Here is a 19864-nt window from a genome sequence, read left to right as displayed (position 1 = left end):
ATAAACTTGACTTGACTCTTCAGAAACTCTCCCTCAGTAAATAACTGGCTGATGAGACTGATTTCTCCTCTGTTTTCACACCAGCTTCACTTTGTGATTTTGCTCAGGTGAAAAACATCTGCTGAAATGTCAAATTCTTCTTTAACTCTTCTACTTTCCGTATCTTCTGCTCTGTATTCATGGTTTTCAGCTGATCCTGATGTTTTGTCCCGTAGTTGCCTATCAGATTCAATTCCTTAATTACAGCCACATTTACTCCACATATAAGACACACGTGTTTACCGCCAGTGTCAGTAAACATCCACTTAGAATCCACTTTTCTCTTCACCACTGTGAGGCGCTGTTTCTCAATAACTGTACAATAGGGTTGTAAATACATCAAAAGAAGCTCGACTTGATTGACGCTGGAATGTTCTCAGGTAGTCTAGTGTTTGGTAATAATTATCAACAATGATTTAACAAGGTAGGAAACAGCTATTTTTAGAAAAGGCTAGCGGGCGACTCATGCGGTCCTTGCGGGCGACCTGTTGGTGACCCCTGCTGTAGATAATGATCTGCTCCTAGATTGCTTACAGAATAACATCGGCATTCAGGGACAGGCATTAAGCTGGTTTAAATCCTACCTGTCTGATTGTTACCATTTTGTAGACTTAAATAGAGAGCTATCCAGGTTAATGCTAGTAAATCATGGGGTGCCACAAGGTTCAGTTCTAGGACCCCTGGTTTTCACAATATACATGCTTCCCTTTAGAAATATTATTAGAAAGCATGGGATTAGCTTCCACTGTTATGCTGATGATACCCAGCTATATATCTCATTAAAACCAGACGATACACTCAATTGGCTCGGATAACTGAGTGTATCAAAGAATTAAAAGATTGGATGACTCATAACTTTCTATTATTAAATTCTGATAAGACAGAGATTTTGCTCATCGGCCCAAAAACCAGTATACAGAAGCTCCAGCATTTCAACCTGCATTTAGACGGATGTTCTGTAACTATTAGTTCAACAGTAAAAGACCTGGGAGTTATTTTAGAGCAAATTGTCTTTTTAAAATCATATCAACCATGTTACAAAAACAGCCTTCTTTCACCTTAGAAATATTGCTAAGCTAAGAAACATGTCTATATCTGATGCAGAAAACCTCGTCCATGCGTTCATGACCTCCAGACTGGACTATTGTAATGCATTACTAGGTGGATGTCCTGCATCATTAATAAACAAGCTACAGTTTGTATAGAATGCAGCAGCCCGAGTTCTCACAAGGTGGAGAAAATATCACCATATAATCCCAATCTTCTCATCCCTACACTATCTTCCTGTTAAGTTTCGAATCGACTTCAAACTACTGCTTCTTACTTACAAAACACTAAATGGTTTATCTCCAATTATCTCTCCAGTCTTTTAACACGCTACAATCCGCCACGCTCCCTGAGATCTCAAAACTCCGGACTTCTAGTAGTTTCTAGAATAGTAAAGTCCACTAAAGGTGGAAGCACATTATCAACTTGTGCTTGTTAATATTATGAACAGCAGCTACACTAATTCCTCTCCACTGCTTTTCTCTCTCTACTCATCCCGAGGCATCCTAAAGTTGATCCAGCCCCAGTCACGTCCCACCTCAGGAAGATTATGGACCTTAAAAGAAGTAGTTGTTGAAACCGCAAACATCCCAGACCATCTAGAGACGTACCAGTGCCAATAAGAGTTTGGACATCGGACCTGAATGTTTAAAGGCTCTGGCAGGGAAGAGTTGGTGTTGGATCTTAGATGTTAAATTATTTTATGAGCTGCTCAGTAGCTCGTGGTTCCACAACATCAACCGACTGTAGAAAGAACATTACTCATAATCTTACATTTTGGTGCTCATGTTAGTTCTCACTCTCCAGTGTTCTGTAGTGTTTTTAAGACTTTAATCACCCAAATGAGGATGAGGTTCCCCTTTTGAGTCTGGTTCCTCTCAAGGTTTCTTCCTCATGACATCGGGTGTCCCAACACTTTTGTCCCTATAGTACATGTCTCATGCTTTCCCTATATCCTGTAAAAATGATGACAGAGTGAACGCAGAGTAATAATAAAGCTGTAAGTTGTAACGGACCATAAAAAATGCCTACATAAAAGGCTGTTTGAGGTCGTTGGGTTTGATGCAGTAGACATAGTGAGGCGTGGTGCTGCCCAGGGTGTCCATCAGGAGCTGTAGAGACTGGCGGAACTGATAGGCTACGGTGAGTTTGTGCTCACGATGAGCTCGTTTTCCCGCACGTGCACTCTCAGGTAGGGACGATGCAGACACAGAGCCACCAGATGACCCCTGCTGAAACAACTCAGCAACCAGCTCGGACTGAACAGACAGAAAAACAAGAGATTGTTCTTTAATTCAGTATTTATTTATTTCAAAAACCAGACATGGTGTAAGGAAAAAGAAAAAGCACATATGTACCTGACTGGCTCGCATTATATTGATGGGCTCTTCAAATATTGTGTCACGATTCTTATCTATAAACCCGTCACATTCATACTGGACCTGAAAGAGGAAACCTTTACATTTATGGCATTCGGTAGACGCTTCTATCCAGAATGACTTATAATTACCGTATTTTCCGGACTATAAGCCGCTACTTTTTTCCCACGCTTTGAACCAACAATGAACAACGAAGAGGCTAATTTATAGATTATTTCTGGGTTTTTCCCGGTTTCACAAACTTCATGCCAAAAAACTGAACCCCATAACATTAGACCAATGAAATTGCTGAACGGGTTCAGGTGAACCAATGAAACTCTTTATATTGAATCAGATGCGCTTCCACTGAATCGGGCCGCACCACATCATAAATATGGATGATGTTCCTCTGACGTTTGACCTGCCGCTCACTCGGACTGTCTACAGGAAATGTGAATCATTCGTCACGCTGAAAACAACCGAGCATGAAAACACACTTCACCTGTGTTCTGAGCTGAACGGCATCGAGAGAAAAGATTCACCGATGGTGATTTTTAAATGCACGACGATGCCAAAAGATAAACTCCAGAGAGAAATAGTTGTGAAAGGAAGGAGGAAGACAGTGAACAATGACTTTCTTGGTCGGCTACTGTTTAGATACAAGCCGTGTAACAGACACTGACTTTTATTAAAGCCTGTGTAAAGTTCATTAGTTTCAGTGTAGGCTTATATTTGGGTGCGCGTTATAGTCCGGAAATTACGGTATGTTATACAGCTGAGAAATTAAAGGTCCAGGTCCTTGCTCAATCTCATCCACTGAGCAACGACTTTTATCAGAGTGAAAACAGGAAGTGAAAATGTGAAATTGTCGAACCATATCAGCGAAGTGGAGCACGATGAAGGCTGCGTTGGACATGCGCGGCTTACAGAAATTAGGGCTTCGGTTCAGGTGTTGGTCGTAGAGTTTTCGTGCCCAGTTTTCATCTGAACCTTTAGGAATCTTGCATCAGAATAATCCCAGATTTTAGCAGCATTTAGACAGATATGGATATATTATTTGAAAAATCCCTTCAGTATTCGGTACGACTCACTCTGCATTCCTCATCCAGAAGGTCCAGGAGACCCAGAGATCCCTCTATGAGTGTGATGCAGGGCTGATTATCGCTGAACTCGATACGGTTCCAGGGAAGCTCCTCTCGCTCGTACTCCTCCTGCTCCAGTTGAAATACGTGCTGCATAAAAAGAGACAGATTTCACTGTGGATTATATGATAAAGCAAAAACACGGCACACTTTCCTTTACAGATCCACCATGAAATTTTTTATTCACGGAATCGGGTTAATTACCCTGTTAAACTGTTGCTGAAGTTTCTCGTTGGCGTAATTAATGCAGAATTGCTCGAAGCTGTTTCGGTCAAACGTCTCAAACCTGAAAAAAAAAAAGGATAAACTTTTAATTAATGAGCACAAATCCGGCGTGGCTGATGAGGAAAAAAACGTTGAACGCACCCATAGATGTCCAGCACTCCTATAAAAGTCTTAGGCTGCTCTCTGTGTGCCCTCAGAGCCAAGTTCAGTCTTTGTACAGTCCAAATAAACAGCTGGTCATACACATGTTTAGCCAAAGCATCCCGTGCCTCGTTAGCCTTCTGAGCTGACAACGGCTTCACCAAAAGCTCCCCACCTACAGCTAGACGCTGATGACAGAGCCATTGGGCCATCTGAGGACCTTCCACACCCATTAGTTTGGAGAACACCATGAGAGGTTGATCATCTATCTGGCAAATACACACACAATACACTACATGGACAAACAATATATATATATACACTATATGACAAAAGTATTGGGACACCTGACTTTTCCAACCATTCATGGTTCTCAAATTGCTACCATAAGTACAGTTGTTCACACAATTGTATAGGATTTCAGCTCTGTGAAGATCTGCCTGAAAAGTTGTTGGGGTGAAAGATCTTAAGTAGAATGCTATAGAGCTATGACCTCAACCCTATTGGGCTGAAATGGAACGTCAGAATCCAAGCAGAATCCCAGCCACTCTGTGGCTGAACGAATCTCTACGAATCGCCCCGAATCTCCACACATCTCCTCAGGCACACTCCAAAATCTAAAACATCTTCCCAGAAGAGTGGAGCTTATTATAAGAGCTAACGGAAACAAAATATGGAACAGGATTCTCAAAAAGCACGTACATATCTTACGCTAAGGTGTCGGCAAACTTTTGGCCAAACAGTATATCTTTAGAGATTTGCAGGAGATAATGTTTTTATGCTCATACACTGATGTAGCTACGTTCGCCTCCTCTGCCAATGGCCTGGATGTGAACGTTGCCAAGATGGAGGACACCTGCCAAAATCCGAAAGAGCTCCATCTGCTGGTCGGGTGAAATTCCTGCAGAGTTAAACCAGACATGGCATCAGATATGGAATCAGATCACACTTAGAAACTGGTCAGGACAGTGTGTTATGAGTGTGAATGTCTAACCCAGGATAGTCAAAGCATTTCGAGTGTTCTCCAGCTCCATGGCATCATCTGTGCCTGGAATGTTTATATTTTGCCCCTGGTTGGTGTATCGAAAATTTTCTGCAGTTTCTAGAGGGGGAAAGGGTTCGTTAGCTGGTTAGTTTCAAAAACTATTATAACATGTGTGTGCAAAAAAACAGGCTTTTTCTTTCTAATAAACATTATGAGCTTACTAAGTTTGAGTGACCGCAGCTCTGGTAGATCTCTGGAGGCACAAAGCTGGTAGAAAATGTGATAGTTTCTTTCTTCTGGGGCCTAAAAGTCACAGGAAACCAAAAAACTAAACAAAAAATGATAATAAACAGTCATGGAGGATACTGAAATACTCACTGAGATATTCAACCTCTCCCTGGAACAGTCTGTTGTCCCCTCATGCTTCGAACAGACCACTATTGTTCCTGTCCCGAAGAAACCCCAGCCCACCTGCCTCACTGACTACTGCCCTGTAGCCCTGACCTCAGTAGTGATGAAGTGCTTTGAAAGACTGGTCAGAGACTTCATCATAGCCTTATTACCGGACACACTGGAGTTCTTTAGAGTTTGTGTACCGCCATAACCGCTCTACTGAGAACGCCATTGCTCATCTTCTCCACACAATGATGAGCCACCTGGACTGCAGAAAAGGGAATTATGCAAAAATGTTGTTTGTGGACTACAGTTCAGTGTTCAACACCATAGTTTTCTCCACGTTCCCTTCAAGTTGGCGGTCCTGGGACTCAGCCAGCTGCTGTGTCAATGGATCTTTAACTTCCTGACTGACAGACCCTGTATGGGTAAGCAAACACACCCTCAGCACTGGAGCTCCTCAGGGTTGTGTTCTGAGCCCCCTGCTGTACTCACTGTACACACATGACTGTGTGGCCACTTCCAAATCCACCACCAGCATCAGGTTTGCTGATTTGAGATGGTGCCAGGAGAACAATCTTCTCCTGAATGTCAGCAAGACTAAGGACTTGATAGTGGACTTTAGCAAGAAGCAGGAGCAGTCATACCAACCGCTGAACATCAACGGGACAGTTTCTGGTACCGAGTTGTTTACATCACACAGAACCTGTCTTGGACCTGTCACATCAACACTCAGGTGAAGAAGCTTGACTGCATCTGTACTATCTGAGATGCCTAAGGACTCTCATAGGTGCTAAAGACTTTCTACACCTGCACCACTGAGTGTCCTGACAGGTAGCATCACTTCTTGGTTTGGGAACATCACCATGCAGGACAGACGAGCCCTCCAAAGGGTGGTGCTGTCAGCTGAACGTACCATGCGCACCGAGCTCCCTGACCTGCAGGACATCTACAGCACGCGGTGCTGGACCAGAACCAGGAATATTGTGAAGGACCTCAGCCATCCCAACAATGGACTCTTTTTTTCTGTTATGTTTAGGAAAGCGCTTCCGCTCCTTGAAAGCAAACACAGAGAGAATGAGGAGGAGCTTCTTCCCACAGGTTTAAACCAGGAAACACCCAGGAACAAGCACCTGAATTTCTCTCTGCATCTACTTCCTTCACGGCACAATCATTATTTACAATTATTCACTATTATCTGTATTACTTACACTAGTGGATAAACTTTATCTCTGGACCGAGCCGCTGTAACTCTGGACTGGACGAGCACAGCGTCACTTTATACCTTTTCACGTTTACATTTTTATACCAGCACATGGACACATTAATGACAATCACAATGTATGTGTATATACATATATATATACTTTTTTTTCTAGTATGTGTGTATATATATATATATATTACTATATGTCATACTTCTGTATAAATGTGTATGTGACAAATACAATTTGAATTTGTATTATATTGCCAAAAGTATTGGGACACCCGCATTTTCCAACCATATGTGGTTCTTCTTTTAAACACAAAGTTGTACACTCAATTGAATGGGAAGTATTTGGATGCAATAGTAGATCCAAACCTGTTCCAGCATGACAATGCCCCTGTGCACAAAGCCAGCTCCATGAAGATCTGCTTTACCAGGGTTGGAATGGAAGCTCTCCTGTTATAAACCTATAGACCACACTGAAAAGTGAGGCTGACCGCACCCCAGGGCTCCTCACTTTCTCTCCTACGTCAGTACCTGACTTTACTAACACCCTTGTAGCTCAATGAATCTTCACAAATCTTCACAAAATCTAGTGGAACATCTTCCTAGAAGAGTGAAGGATATAAAACGAGCACTTAATGTGGACTAAATGTAGAATAGAATGTTAAAAAGGACCATACTGTTCTTATCCTCAGGTGTCCACAAACGTTTGTTTGTGTGATGTATACGTAGTACGCAGTTGTAGTGAAATTAAAGGTACCTGAAAAACAACTCTAGATTTCTCCAGGAGGTAGGTCCTCATGTGTGCTCCGATTATATCTCCTTTAGATCCAAAGCCAATCTCGATATACTTCCCGAACCTGCTGCTGTTATCATTGCGAGTAGTTTTAGCATTCCCGATGGCCTTCAAGACAAAACGTTGTATATTTTAATACTCTGGCAGAAACGAAAGTTCATTCATAAAAACAGAACACAAGATGCCATACGACCTCCATGATGGGATTGGAGGCTAAGACTTTCTCCTCCACGCTGGTCTGCCGAGCTGCTCCTCCAACCACGGCGAAGTAGCGCATGGTGAACTTTGCAGAGACGGTTTTCCCAGATCCTGACTCACCACTAATGATAATGGACTGGTTTTTCTCCTCCCTGTAAAATAATTCCTTATTTATTTATTTATTTATTTTATTATTATTATTATTTAAATTAAAATTGGGTACATAGGAAATAATCGTAACAATTCCACATATCGAAAGGGGGATTGAATGCAGGATAGAGGGAATGAAGATATTTAATTAATCAATTAAATTTGTGCCAATTTAATCAATTACTCAATTTAACCAATATAATAAAAGTGTATTGCATTAATTAGATTTATTCTATTTTCTTTTTTTATATTTTTTTCTTTTTATAACATATTATAAAATATTATTTCATATATATACAATTTTGTGCTATATATCCAGATGACAACTCATTTCTGAAGAAAGTAAGGACAATGATCTCATACTTTACCATTCACACTTTCCATCCCTGCAATTCCTACTGACCTGCTCATGGTACGATAGGCATCTTCTGCTATGGAGAAGATATGAGGGTCGATATCAGCCATGTCTTGTCCGCTGTATGCATCAATCACCTCTTCTCCATAGATGGGCAGCTGCTCATATGGGTTCAGGGCCACTAAAACTATTCCTAAATCATACAGAGAAGGAAGGACATGAACAAGTTTATGCTTCAGGCAGGAAGGACTCCATCCTATACCCTTTTATTTAATTTTTTTCAGAGGCACACTTGAGACCCTCCACCCTCAGACCCATAGACCTGTACAAATATAGTATTTTCAGAAATAATGGATCATTTCGAGAACTTGATAGTGAGCAGGTGCAGAAGAGCCTGGAGAGGTGGAGGTACACGCTGGAGAGAAGGGGAATGAAAGTCAGTAGGAGTAAGACAAAGTACATGTGTGTGAATGAGAGGGAGGGCAGTGGAGTGGTGCAGTTGCAGGGAGAAGAGGTGGAGAAGGTGGAGGAGTTCAGGTACCTGGGGTCAACAGTGCAAAGTAATGGAGAGTGTGTTAGAGAAGTGAAGAAAAGAGTGCAGGCAGGGTGGAGTGGGTGGAGAAGAGTGATAGCAGGAGTGATTTGTGATAGAAGAGTATCTGTGAGAGTGAAAGGGAAAGTTTATAGGACTGTGGTGAGACCTGAGATGTTGTATGGATTAGAGACAGTGGCATTGAGTAAAAGACAGGAGGTGGAGCTGGAGGTAGCAGAGCTGAAGATGTTGAGGTTTTCGTTGGGAGTAACGACGATGGACAGGATTAGAAATGAGTTTATTAGAGGGACAGCGCATGTAGGACGTTTTGGTGTAGAGGACAGGGGGGTATGGAGACGGATGATCCGCTGTGGAGACCCCTAATGGGAGCAGCCGATAGAAGAAGAAGAAGATTGAGAACTTGAACTTTATTCCCTTTTATACCAGAATATAGAGCACTGGCTGTAGAAGGCATTGTTTTTTGTAACCGTCTGAATTGGATTGTAATCGTTGGTGTGTGTGTGTGTGTGTGTGTGTGTGTGTGTGTGTGTGTGGTCATGCACCGCAGTAAGTGTAGATGCTGTTGTAGTGAAGAAAGCGCACACGCAGGTTGTGCAGCACGGCAGGCTCGTGCAGGAATGTGAGCGCTGTCAGGTCGTTTTCACCCTCCAGTATATCCGGGTTTCCCAGAGGGGGCAAACCAGCAGGGGGCGCCACAGGGTACTGCACCTGCAAAGAGGGAATAACCGGGGCAATCGTTAGTGGGGCTGGTGTGGTTGGTTGCGGGCCAAGCGTTCCTTGCTACACCCCAGGAATATAGTGCTACACTGTGCACTATATAATCCATGCGTTCTTTTATTCATCTTCGGTCATTCCGTTATTCTGCTCAGGGTCGTCATGGATCTAAAGGACTATCACTTAATACACAGGAATGCAGCTTGGATGTCATGGATGTCAAAGGGCATCACGCACATATTCACACCTAGATCAATTTCATATACAATCCTGCTGAGGACATTTTTAAAGGGGGAGGGAAACTGGAGAACCTCGAGGAAACCAACAGGGACACAGGAAGAACCTGAACAGAATCCTCATACACACAGTATCCCAGTCTCAAAGTTACCACGAAGTCCTAGAGTCATGATGCAGGAATGCTGCCGATGTCCCACCATGCCGCTCAGGAGTATTTTTAGATTTATTGTAATACGGCTTCATGACTTTATCAGTAACTCACCCGTGTTTGTCTGTGGGGTTTATTTAGGTCTGAGACAAGAACTTTTTTATGTGTGGGAAAAAAAAATGTAAATTTGAACCATTTTGATGTCATGAAACAAGAAGATGAGTCACTATTCATTCTACAGTAATGACTGACACTGTATGAGATAAGGTTTGACGATAAGATTGTTTTGTGCTTCCTTTTTAAACATCACATTTAGTCTCCATTTGCTTTTATAATGAGCTCCACTCTTTAGGGTAGATTCCACTGCATTTTGTGGAGATTTGTGGAGATTCATTTAACCATACGGATGTTTATCTATAAAAAAACCTCATACACCAAATGGCCAAAAGTATTTGGCATACAAATAGTGGGATTCTCTCTGAACATCCCATACCACATTTAGTCCCTCTTTGCTCCTATATGAACCTCCACTCTTCTGAGAAGATGTTCCACTATATTTTGTGGAGACTGCATGGAGATTTGTGGAGATTTATTCAGCCACAAGGGTGTTAGTAAAGTCTGGTAGTGATGTAGGTGAAAAAGTGAGGACTCCTGGGGTTCAGTCATGTATGTTCAATAGGTTTGTGCGTGTGCGTGTGCGTGTGCGTGCGTGCGTGCGTGTGTGTGTGTGTGTGATCTCACTGTGCGATTGCTGAGCTTCAGTGTGAGCTGTTGATCTCCAGGTTGGTAGTCCTGTTCGAGCTGAGCACACACCCACACCTCTTCAGAATCTGGCACCCACACACACGCTTCCTTGGAACAGAACATTTCACGCTTGTGGTATAAGAACCAGTGAGAGCTCACACCACATTCTTCACCAGCAATTACATCATCAATCTTATGGAAAATGAGTGTATTCATATCATAGTTTAGAAAAGGCTGGAGAATACAGGGGCTTTTGCAAATCATGCAGGTTTGTTTTAGTTTCTATGCAACAAACTCTGTAAAAACACACAAGAATTGGACAGTGAATGAGTGAAAGAAAGATCTGAGTCCAAATAGAACTTTTTGTTGCAACGAGTCGTCTGGAGTGACATCTATCATGGAACCACCTTCCCAGTCACAGCACCTCCATCCTACTGAACTGCATCAGACAGACAGACAGACAGACAGACAGACAGACAGAAAGAAAGAAAGAAAGAAAGAAAGAAAGAAAGAAAGAAAGAAAGAAATCACAAGAAAGAAAGAAAGAAAGAAAGAAAGAAAGAAAGAAAGAAAGAAAGAAAGAAAGAAAGAAATCACAAGATCTCAAAAGAAAGAAAGAAAGAAAGAAAGAAAGAAAGAAAGAAAGAAAGAAAGAAATCACAAGATCTCAAAAGAAAGAAAGAAAGAAAGAAAGAAAGAAAGAAAGAAAGAAAGAAAGAAAGAAAGAAAGAAAGAAAGAAAGAAAGAAAGAAAGAAAGAAATCACAAGATCTCAAAAGAAAGAAAGAAAGAAAGAAAGAAAGAAAGAAAGAAAGAAAGAAAGAAAGAAAGAAAGAAAGAAAGAAAGAAAGAAAGAAAGAAATCACAAGATCTCACATGAAAGAAAGAAAGAAAGAAAGAAAGAAAGAAAGAAAGAAAGAAAGAAAGAAAGAAAGAAAGAAAGAAAGAAAGAAAGAAAGAAAGAAAGAAAGAAAGAAAATCTTCACACATCTTCGTTTTATTATTGAGTTTGTTGTGTAGGACCCAGAAGAATATTTTCACTGTAGTTTCCTAAACAGTAAATATTCAGCTGAAATATCGGCTCTGTTCCTGTATACGTGTTTCCCGACTCAGTCACCCAGTCACAGCATTTCTCTTACATCAGCACAAATTCAGCTCTTATAAATTAAACATTAACACCAGTCATTCATTCCTCTTCAATCAAATTCAACCAACACCCACCACCCCACATAATCTTCTTCTTCTTCTTTCAGCTTCTCCTATTAGGGGGCGTCACAGCGGATCATCCGTCTCCACACCCCCCCTGTCCTCTACATCTGCCTCTTTCACCCCAACCACCTGCATGTCTTCCCTCACCACATCCATAAACCTCCTCATTGGTCTTCCTCTTTTCCTCCTTCCTGGTGGCTCCATCATCAGCATTCTTCTACTGATATACCCCATGTCCCTCCTCTGCACATGTCCAAACCATCTCAATCTCACCTCCCTCACCTTGTCTCCAAAACCACCCCACATAATAAACCCACATAATAAACCGTCAAGGTTTCCTCACTGAAGAACAAATTGGGAAATGAAAGAACCTCCACACTACTGGCTATTACCATCTGAAGAGATGGAAGTACATCCAGGACCTGTACATCCAGCAGATTCTTACCTTCGTGTAGAGTTCAGGAGACGCCATATTAACCAGGATTATATGCTTAACGAGGTAATGGAGACGAGAAGAAGTTTAAAATGTATGAAAAACAAAAACGAATAATTCACCAGTGACACAAACACTGCTGCGTCTCGAACTCCCTCAGTCACCAGGTCCTGTGCACTTTGCTCCGGCGTGGAAGGAAGGCATCATAACTTTAATGGCAAGTTAACGGTTAAACTTCACGAGGGCACTGGGAGGGACAGCAAGGCTTCATTCCGTCGCATCGTTGCAGTCATTACGGTTTAAAGATCTCATTCGGGGTCCATAAAATGCATCATGATTCACGGGTCAAATGACAAAGGAGACAATCGTCAAACACACAGAAACACTTTACTGCGTAGAAATCAACAAATTTCAACACGTTCAAACCATAACATTTACATATATTCAAGATCCAACCTGTGCGTTCATCCAAAAACAGCAACTGGGTTTATTTTTTCATAATACAGAATCAGCGTTCACACCTGAATTCGTATTTGAATCCAGTTCATTGTGGAAAAACTGCGTTGTCATGTGACTCCAGACTGAACCTCTTTTGTGCGCGAGAAAAACGTTTATGAGGTCAAAACACCAATATAAGCAAAGAAATGTACAAAATCAAAGAATCGAATACTGAACTTATCAACACCAACACCACATTTTATACTGAATGAATGATCAGGAACCTACACTGTATGGACAAAAGTTTGTGGACACCTGAGCATCTGCTTCTTTTGGAACATCCCAGTCCACCTTTAGTCTCCATTTACTTTTATAATTATCTTTAATCTTTGAGGAAAATGATCCACTAGATTTTGTGACTGGACTCATCTAGGTGAGAAGGTGAGGAGGTTCCTGGGGTGCAGTCAGCTCTCACATTCATCCTAATAAGGTTGGAGCTCTATAGCAGGAGATCTTCCACTCCAAACCATGTAAAGTATATATCTTCATGGAGTTGGCTTGCTGGAGCAAATTTCATGCAGAGGGAAAATTTCATGCATTTAACTTTGGTTTGGAACCATATAGAGTACGCCTGGAAAAGTCAGGTGTCCCGATACTTTTTGTCCATTAGTGCATGACTCCTAATGTTAATGTCGGATTCAGTTAGCTGAGGTTCCAAGGTTCTTTAAAATGATTGGGATTTTAAGGACTCGATGAATGAATGTATCAAACATCACGTGGTTCCTTTGGTGGTTCTCGATACTGTACAGCACTAACTACATCCTTTTCATCATATCCCAGGATCCTGCATCATAAAACCTCTATACTCTAGAAAACAGGAGGATGGAAGTTTTCACCCGATTGTCACATCACTCCTCCAGACACAACCCAATCACGTGGAAGTGCCACTTTCAGCTCTAGAATCTGCAAACGCTTTGTTCATATACACAATAAAAATCTAAACAATGCCAAACTGACAGTCCTGAAAAGAATCCCAGGCAGTGGGTTTGGATTATGTTCTTCATAGCAGGACTCGAGCATCTTGGTGAAGAAGTTGGAGCAGGAAGGTTTGGTCTCTGGTCCTCGTTAGATGGTGGAGTTGATAGAGTTGTATGCAGGTAGTTTTAGACATGTACTGCTGCCCTACATGGGAGAAGATCGAGAGACAGTCATCTATCACCATAATGCTTTATATCATTACATAAATCTTCTTCTTCTCTGTTAATTAGATTATGTATCTATGCCACAAATTGGTGCCCTTTTAGTAAGTACTTTGTGCTATCCATCCATCCATCCATCTATCCATCCATCCTTCTTTCCATCCATCCATCCTTCCATTCATCCATCCATCCATCCATCCTTCCTTCCATCTACCCATGCATCCTTCCTTTCATTTATCCTTCCTTCCTTCCATTCATCCTCTATTCCATCCATCCATCCATCTATCCATCCATCCTTCTTTCCATCCATCCGTCCTTCCATTCATCCATCCATCCATCCATACATCCATCCTTCTTTCAACCCATCCTTCCATCCATCCTTCCATCCATCTGTCCATCCATCCATCCTTTCTTCCTCCCTTCCTTCCTTCCATCTACCCATGCATCCTTCCGTTCATTTATCCTTCCTTCCTTCCATTCATCCTCCATTCCATCCATCCGTCCATCCATTCTTCAATCCATCCTTCCTTCCATTCATCCATTCATACTTCCATCCATCCATCCTTCCTTCCTTCCTTTCATCCGTTCGGCAATCCTTCCTTCCATCCATCCTTCTTTTCTCACGTTCATCCATCCATCCATTCTTCCTTGCTTTCATTCATCCATCCAACCTTTTATCCATCCATCCTTTCTTCCAATTCTATGTTCATCTATCCTTCCGTCCATCCATCATCCTTCAATCCTTCCATCCATACATCCATCCATCCTTCCTTGCTTCCATCCATCCATCTATCCTTCCCTCCTTCCTTCCATCCATCCATCAGTCACGTCACCTAGATCAGTACCTGATTTTACTAACACCCTTCCAGCACACTCTAAAATCTAGTGAAACAGTTTTCCAGAAGAGTGGAGCTTATTATAATAGTAAATGGAGACTAAATGTGGAACAGGATGTTCAAAATCTTACCAATCAGTCCACAAACGTGTGTCCATACAGTATAAAATAGTGAATTGAGAATCCAGAATTTCCTGCTTTGTTGCGTTAGTATTTGTCAGTGAGAGCTGCGTGTGTCCTCACCTTCGCTATACCTCCTCCTTATCATCATGGCAGTTTCCCTCATCCTTAAGTGCTTCTTCACCGCTGGAAGCCTCCTCTACGTGAGCCAACATGTCGGCCATGAGAGCCTCCTCCAGACGCTTCCTCACATTGTACACCAGCTCCTCCTGTTTCCTTATCCGCCAAACACCACACAAAAACCAAACATACAATTTATACAAGGACGTTATTTTACTTCTAAATATCCATCTGTTACGTGCGAACACACAACAAGTCGAGTCAAGAGACTTTTATTGTCATTTCTACTATGCACAGTAGTACACGATAAAAACGTTCCTGCAGAACCCTGGTGCTACACTAAACAACATAGAGCTACAACACACAACATAAAGCTACATAAAGTTCATCGAGTGAAACCGAGTGCAAACAGTGCAGACGGAAAACAGTGCAGACGGAAAACAGTGCAGACGAAAAACAGTGCAGACGAAAAACAGTGCAGACGGAAAACAGTGCAGACGGAAAACAGTGCAGACGAAAAACAGTGCAGACGAAAAACAGTGCAGACGGAAAACAGTGCAGACGGAAAACAGTGCAGACGGAAAACAGTGCAGACGGAAAACAGTGCAGACAAAAAACAGTGCAGACGGAAAACAGTGCAGACGGAAAACAGTGCAGACGGAAAACAGTGCAGACGGAAAACAGTCCAGACAAAAAACAGTGCAGACGGAAAACAGTGCAGACGGAAAACAGTGCAGACGGAAAACAGTGCAGACGGAAAACAGTGCAGACGAAAAACACAAGACAGTGTGGGACAAATACACATAACACAAGAGAGCGCCGACCAGTAAACTTGCTGTATACTCTGAATAAACAATACTGTGCAAAGAGAACTATAAAATACTATAAACAATGAGTTTATAAACACAATGCAGTGTAGAAACAGCAGCAGCAGTGAAGACGTGCAAAAAAAAAAAAAAAACAGCATGTAAACAGTGTAATATGGTTCAGTATAAATAATAAATAAATGATAGTGGAATGGATTGAGATGATTTATGAGAGTGTGTTGAGTTCAGGTTGTACATTTCAGTAACACACAGTTGAGTGTGTGTGTGTGTGTGTGTGTGTGTGTGTGTGTGTGTGTGTGTGTGTGTGTGTGTGTGTGTGTGTGTGTGTGTGAGTTTTAGTTCAGTTCTGTGTTGAGAAGCCTAATGACTTGCGGGAAAAAGATGTTGCACAGTCTGGATGTGAGGCCCGAATGCTTCGGGAACTGCTTTCCTGATGGTAGGTGTGTGTGAGGGGTGGGTGTGGGGGGTGTGTGTGACAGGTGTGTGTGGCAGGTGTGTGTGAGGGGTGTGTGTATGTGTGTGTGGCAGGTGTGTGTGAGGGGTGTGTGGGTGTGTGTGTGGTAATCCACAATGCTGTTGGCTTTGCGGATGCAGCTTGTGGTGTAAATGTCCGTGATAGAGGGGAGAGAGACTCCGATGATCTTCTCAGCCGTCCTCACTACCCTCTGTAGGGTCTTGCGATCCGAGACGGTGCAGTTCCCAAACCAGGCAGTAATGCAGTTGCTCAGGATGCTCTCAATGGTCCCTCTGTAGAACATGGTCAGGATGGGGGGAGGGAGATGAGCTTTCCTCAGCCTTCTCATGAAGTAGAGACGCTGCTGGGCTTTCTTGGTGATGGAGCTGGTGTTGAGTGACCAGGTGAGGATATCCGCCAGATGAACACCAAAGAGTTGGTGCTCTTAACGGTCTCTACTGAGGATCCATCGATGGAGAATGGCCGCTTTATGCTCTCCTGAAGTCCACAACCATCTCTTTGGTTTTGTCAATGTTCAAAGACAGGTTGTTTGCTCCACACCAGGCTGGTAACTGTTCCACCTCCTCTCTGTATGCTGACTCGTAGTTCTTGCTGATGAGATCCACCACGGTCGTGTCATCGGCGAACTTGACGTTGTGGTTCGAGCTGTGCATTGCTACACAGTGAACAGCAGTGGGCTGAGCACACAGCCCTGAGGGGCCCCAGTGCTCAGTGTGGTGGTGCTGGGGATGCTGTTCCCGATCCGGACTGACTGAGGTCTCCCAGTCTGGGATCCAGTTACAGAGGGAGGTGTTCAGGCCCAGTAGGCTCAACTTCTCAATCAGATGCTGCGCTGAAGTCTATGAACAGCAATCGTACGTACGTGTCCTTGTTGTCCAGGTGGGTGAGGGCAAGATAGAAACAATGGCGCTGCTCAGGGAGATGTTGAAGATGTCCGAAAAGACATCTGCTAGCTGTTCTGCACATTCCCTGAGCACTCTGCCAGTGGAACATCTTTCCAGTAGATCATAACAGTAAATGGAGAATAAATGTGGAATGTGACGGTTTAAAAGCACATATCAATCTTATGCTCAGGTGTCCACAAACTTTTGCTCGTATAGATAATTTTAAGAAACAATGTCCCAATTGCAATGAGTTTTCTGGCTCAATTATAATTGGAGGGTATTTGACGATATTATCATAAAATATTTTTTTTAGAAACGTGTTTGAATTCATTACTGCATTAGACCTTCTGAGATGTTCCACTAGATTTTGTGGAGATTTATTCAGCTACAAGGGTGTTAGTAAAGTATTGTGTCCCAATACTTTTGACCTTTCATGTATATTTAAATAAGGGCAGGACTGGATCTCTTGATCACCTGACGTAAGTTGGAGTAACTTCTAGACATCTCACCTGATGTCCTCGTCTGTAACAATGAAAGCCTTGCAGAGCGGCTGGGTCGTGTTCAGCCACACTCCTGGGTTCTTCTCCACAGCTGCCGACAGCTGGCCTGTGATGGGAGCGGAGCTGGTGTGCAGGGCGCTTGCAATCGCAGACAGCAAAGTCTTGTCCGTGCACCCGGGACCTACTCCTGCAGAAGACCACAGCCACCTCGTATTATGTTTTGCGCCTTTTTTCCTTCGTGTAAAAAACGTTAACATCGTGACCGAGGTCGTACCCTGCAGACCTTTGGGTAGGTCCATGGTTTTCACCAACTCCTCTGCGATGTCATATGCATTAAGTCCGCTCAGCTTCTTCTCCCAAAACAACTGCAGGAAGAAAAATGTAATTTCTAGTAATGATTATGTATAAATTAGAATCACACGGATCGATAAGATCAGATCAGCCGCAAAATTATTTCTCGTTTAAAAGATCAGAAAAAGAATAATCTCATGCATTACAAATAAATGATACTGTAATACATGGAAAAGGATCTAATCTCATCAGATTTACTGTTTACAAAACAAGAAGTTGACAAACGTGATTTTTGCACAAATTACAGCTTGTGAGCATTTATTTTTAATTGTTCTTCATATCTATAGCATTTCGTTATATCCTATAATTACCGTAATTTCCGGACTATAAAGTGCACCCATATATAAGCTGTACCCACAGAACTTTACAAATATTTTTATTTATAACATAAATACGCCGCACCTGTCTATAAGCCGCAGGTGTCTACATTAATGTACTTTACACAGGCTTTAAAAAAAGACACGTTACACACGGTGTAACGGGGTGAAATATGTTGCGCTTCCTTTAGGATCATAGCGGTATTTTGGAAAAAGACTGGCACTGCATTTTTTCCGGTATTACTGCATGTGTGCAAGACCGAGGAATATGTCCTTATTATTTTCTGATGATCATTTCTAAGTTTCTTTGACTAACTCATAACGCTGTTACGACTGCTGTTTTGGAAACCTGTCTGTGGTTATATGATTTCTGTTGTAACTGGAGTTAGCGAGCTCCTCCCTTCACCCAGACTCAACGCGTTACAACGGCTTGTATCTAAACAGTAACCGACCAAGAAAGACATTGTTCACTGTCTTCCTCCTTCCTTTCACAACTATTTCTCTCGGGAGTTTATCTTTTGGCATCGTCGTGCATTTAAAAAAAAAAATTTCTCCTGATGCCGTGCAGCTCAGAACACAGGTGAGGTGCGTTTTTTTGTTTCCGTTCGGAAATTTCATTGGTCTAATGTTTTGGGGTTCAGTTTTTTGGCTTGAAGTTTGTGAAACCGGGAAAAACCCAGGAAAAACTCATAAATTAACCGCTTTGTTGTTTAAGCCACAGGGTTCGAAACGTGGGAAAAAAGTAGCGGCTTATAGTCCGAAAAATATGGTAGACTAAAAAGTTTGTACAAGAATGAGAAATGCAAGTCCAGGAGAAGAACAAATTACATTTGCATATACTTATTCATACAACCCCATTTCTCCAAAAAGTTGTCACACTGTGTAAAATGTAAATAAAAACAGATTTGCAAACCTCAACATTCGAAAACATTTGGCGCATCATGAAACGAAAAACACAACAAAGGAAATTTAGAACTGTTGAGCAGCTAGAATCCTTTATCAGACACATATGGAACAACATTCCTCTCCCGAACCTTCAGCAACTGCTCTACTCAGTTCCCAGAAGACATGATGAAGACATGATGCTACACAGTGAGAAACATGGCCATGTTCTAACTTTTTTGAGACGTTTTACCACCAGTACATTCAGACCTTGTTTTCTCTTAAAATGACGTATTCTCAGTTTAAACATTTGATGTTTTCTATGTTCTATTGTGAATAAAATAAGGATTTATGAGATTTACATTTTACACAGTGTCCTAATATTTTTGGAATTGATTATATACAGTGTATGATCAGTGAATTGTTTGTTCTCTAACAAAACAAGTCCCACAGGGGGCGTACCTGTCTTGGCTGGTCTACGGCTTTTTGTGGATCTGTTTTGACTTTGTTGCTGGGATGGTTGGTGACTTTGGTGACAGGTTGTTTGAAGATTGAGGCTGTCTGTCGCACCGGGAGAGACGTGTTCAGGTCGGGTTTTCCCTACAGCACATACACAATACAGGATCAAAGTTTCATATTCAAACACCACCAGGAGTTTTGGATGGACAGTGTGACCCTTTTTTCCTTTGATTTTTGTGTATAAACAACAAGATATTCAGATTCATTATTAAAGGAGACAAACTGAAGGATAAAACCATTGTGCACGATTGTGATAATGTATTTTTATCCTTAAAGGGGCGTGGTCTCTTACAAAGTAAACCCCCCCCAGCCCTCATTCGC

General features: G+C 42.1%; 2 protein-coding genes and 1 long non-coding RNA gene across 7 annotated transcripts in view; 1 reads left to right on the top strand and 2 right to left on the bottom strand.

Annotated features, from left to right (window-relative positions):
• LOC310735819 (unconventional myosin-Va) overlaps positions 1 to 12171 on the bottom strand; it is a 30594-nt gene extending 18423 nt beyond the window's left edge. The window contains exons 1-15 of the mRNA XM_083558991.1: positions 12089 to 12171; positions 10433 to 10543; positions 9135 to 9300; positions 8088 to 8232; positions 7530 to 7686; positions 7301 to 7444; positions 5159 to 5240; positions 4947 to 5054; positions 4741 to 4853; positions 3953 to 4221; positions 3791 to 3872; positions 3536 to 3676; positions 3319 to 3444; positions 2445 to 2528; positions 2119 to 2345 (exon numbers count right to left, since the gene is read on the bottom strand). Of these exons, the coding sequence (XP_083415117.1) occupies positions 2119 to 2345; positions 2445 to 2528; positions 3319 to 3444; positions 3536 to 3676; positions 3791 to 3872; positions 3953 to 4221; positions 4741 to 4853; positions 4947 to 5054; positions 5159 to 5240; positions 7301 to 7444; positions 7530 to 7686; positions 8088 to 8232; positions 9135 to 9300; positions 10433 to 10543; positions 12089 to 12115 (1982 nt within the window). The 5' untranslated portion in view covers positions 12116 to 12171. The remainder of the gene's footprint in view (positions 1 to 2118; positions 2346 to 2444; positions 2529 to 3318; positions 3445 to 3535; positions 3677 to 3790; positions 3873 to 3952; positions 4222 to 4740; positions 4854 to 4946; positions 5055 to 5158; positions 5241 to 7300; positions 7445 to 7529; positions 7687 to 8087; positions 8233 to 9134; positions 9301 to 10432; positions 10544 to 12088) is intronic.
• Positions 12172 to 12444: 273 nt separating this feature from the next.
• Positions 12445 to 19864, bottom strand: part of mbd3b (methyl-CpG binding domain protein 3b) — a 12903-nt gene continuing 5483 nt past the window's right edge. For 3 of the 5 annotated variants that reach the window (XM_083559416.1, XM_083559418.1, XM_083559415.1), the window contains 5 exons: positions 19487 to 19624; positions 17749 to 17839; positions 17484 to 17661; positions 14792 to 14944; positions 12445 to 13696 (listed from right to left, as the gene is read on the bottom strand). In XM_083559416.1, coding sequence (XP_083415542.1) covers positions 14797 to 14944; positions 17484 to 17661; positions 17749 to 17839; positions 19487 to 19624 — 555 coding nt within the window. In that variant the 3' untranslated portion in view covers positions 12445 to 13696; positions 14792 to 14796. The remainder of the gene's footprint in view (positions 13697 to 14791; positions 14945 to 17483; positions 17662 to 17748; positions 17840 to 19486; positions 19625 to 19864) is intronic. The other 2 variants (XM_083559419.1, XM_083559417.1) reach the window with 1 other exon arrangement.
• On the top strand, positions 14951 to 17275 carry LOC310736107. Its single transcript, XR_014536444.1, has 2 exons — positions 14951 to 16107; positions 16144 to 17275. It is a non-coding gene; the product is annotated as an uncharacterized lncRNA (long non-coding RNA).

This window comes from Silurus aristotelis (genome assembly GCF_946808225.1).
Source record: "Silurus aristotelis genome assembly, chromosome: 13".
NCBI lineage: Eukaryota > Metazoa > Chordata > Actinopteri > Siluriformes > Siluridae > Silurus > Silurus aristotelis.
This window is presented reverse-complemented; position numbering and strand designations above follow the sequence as displayed.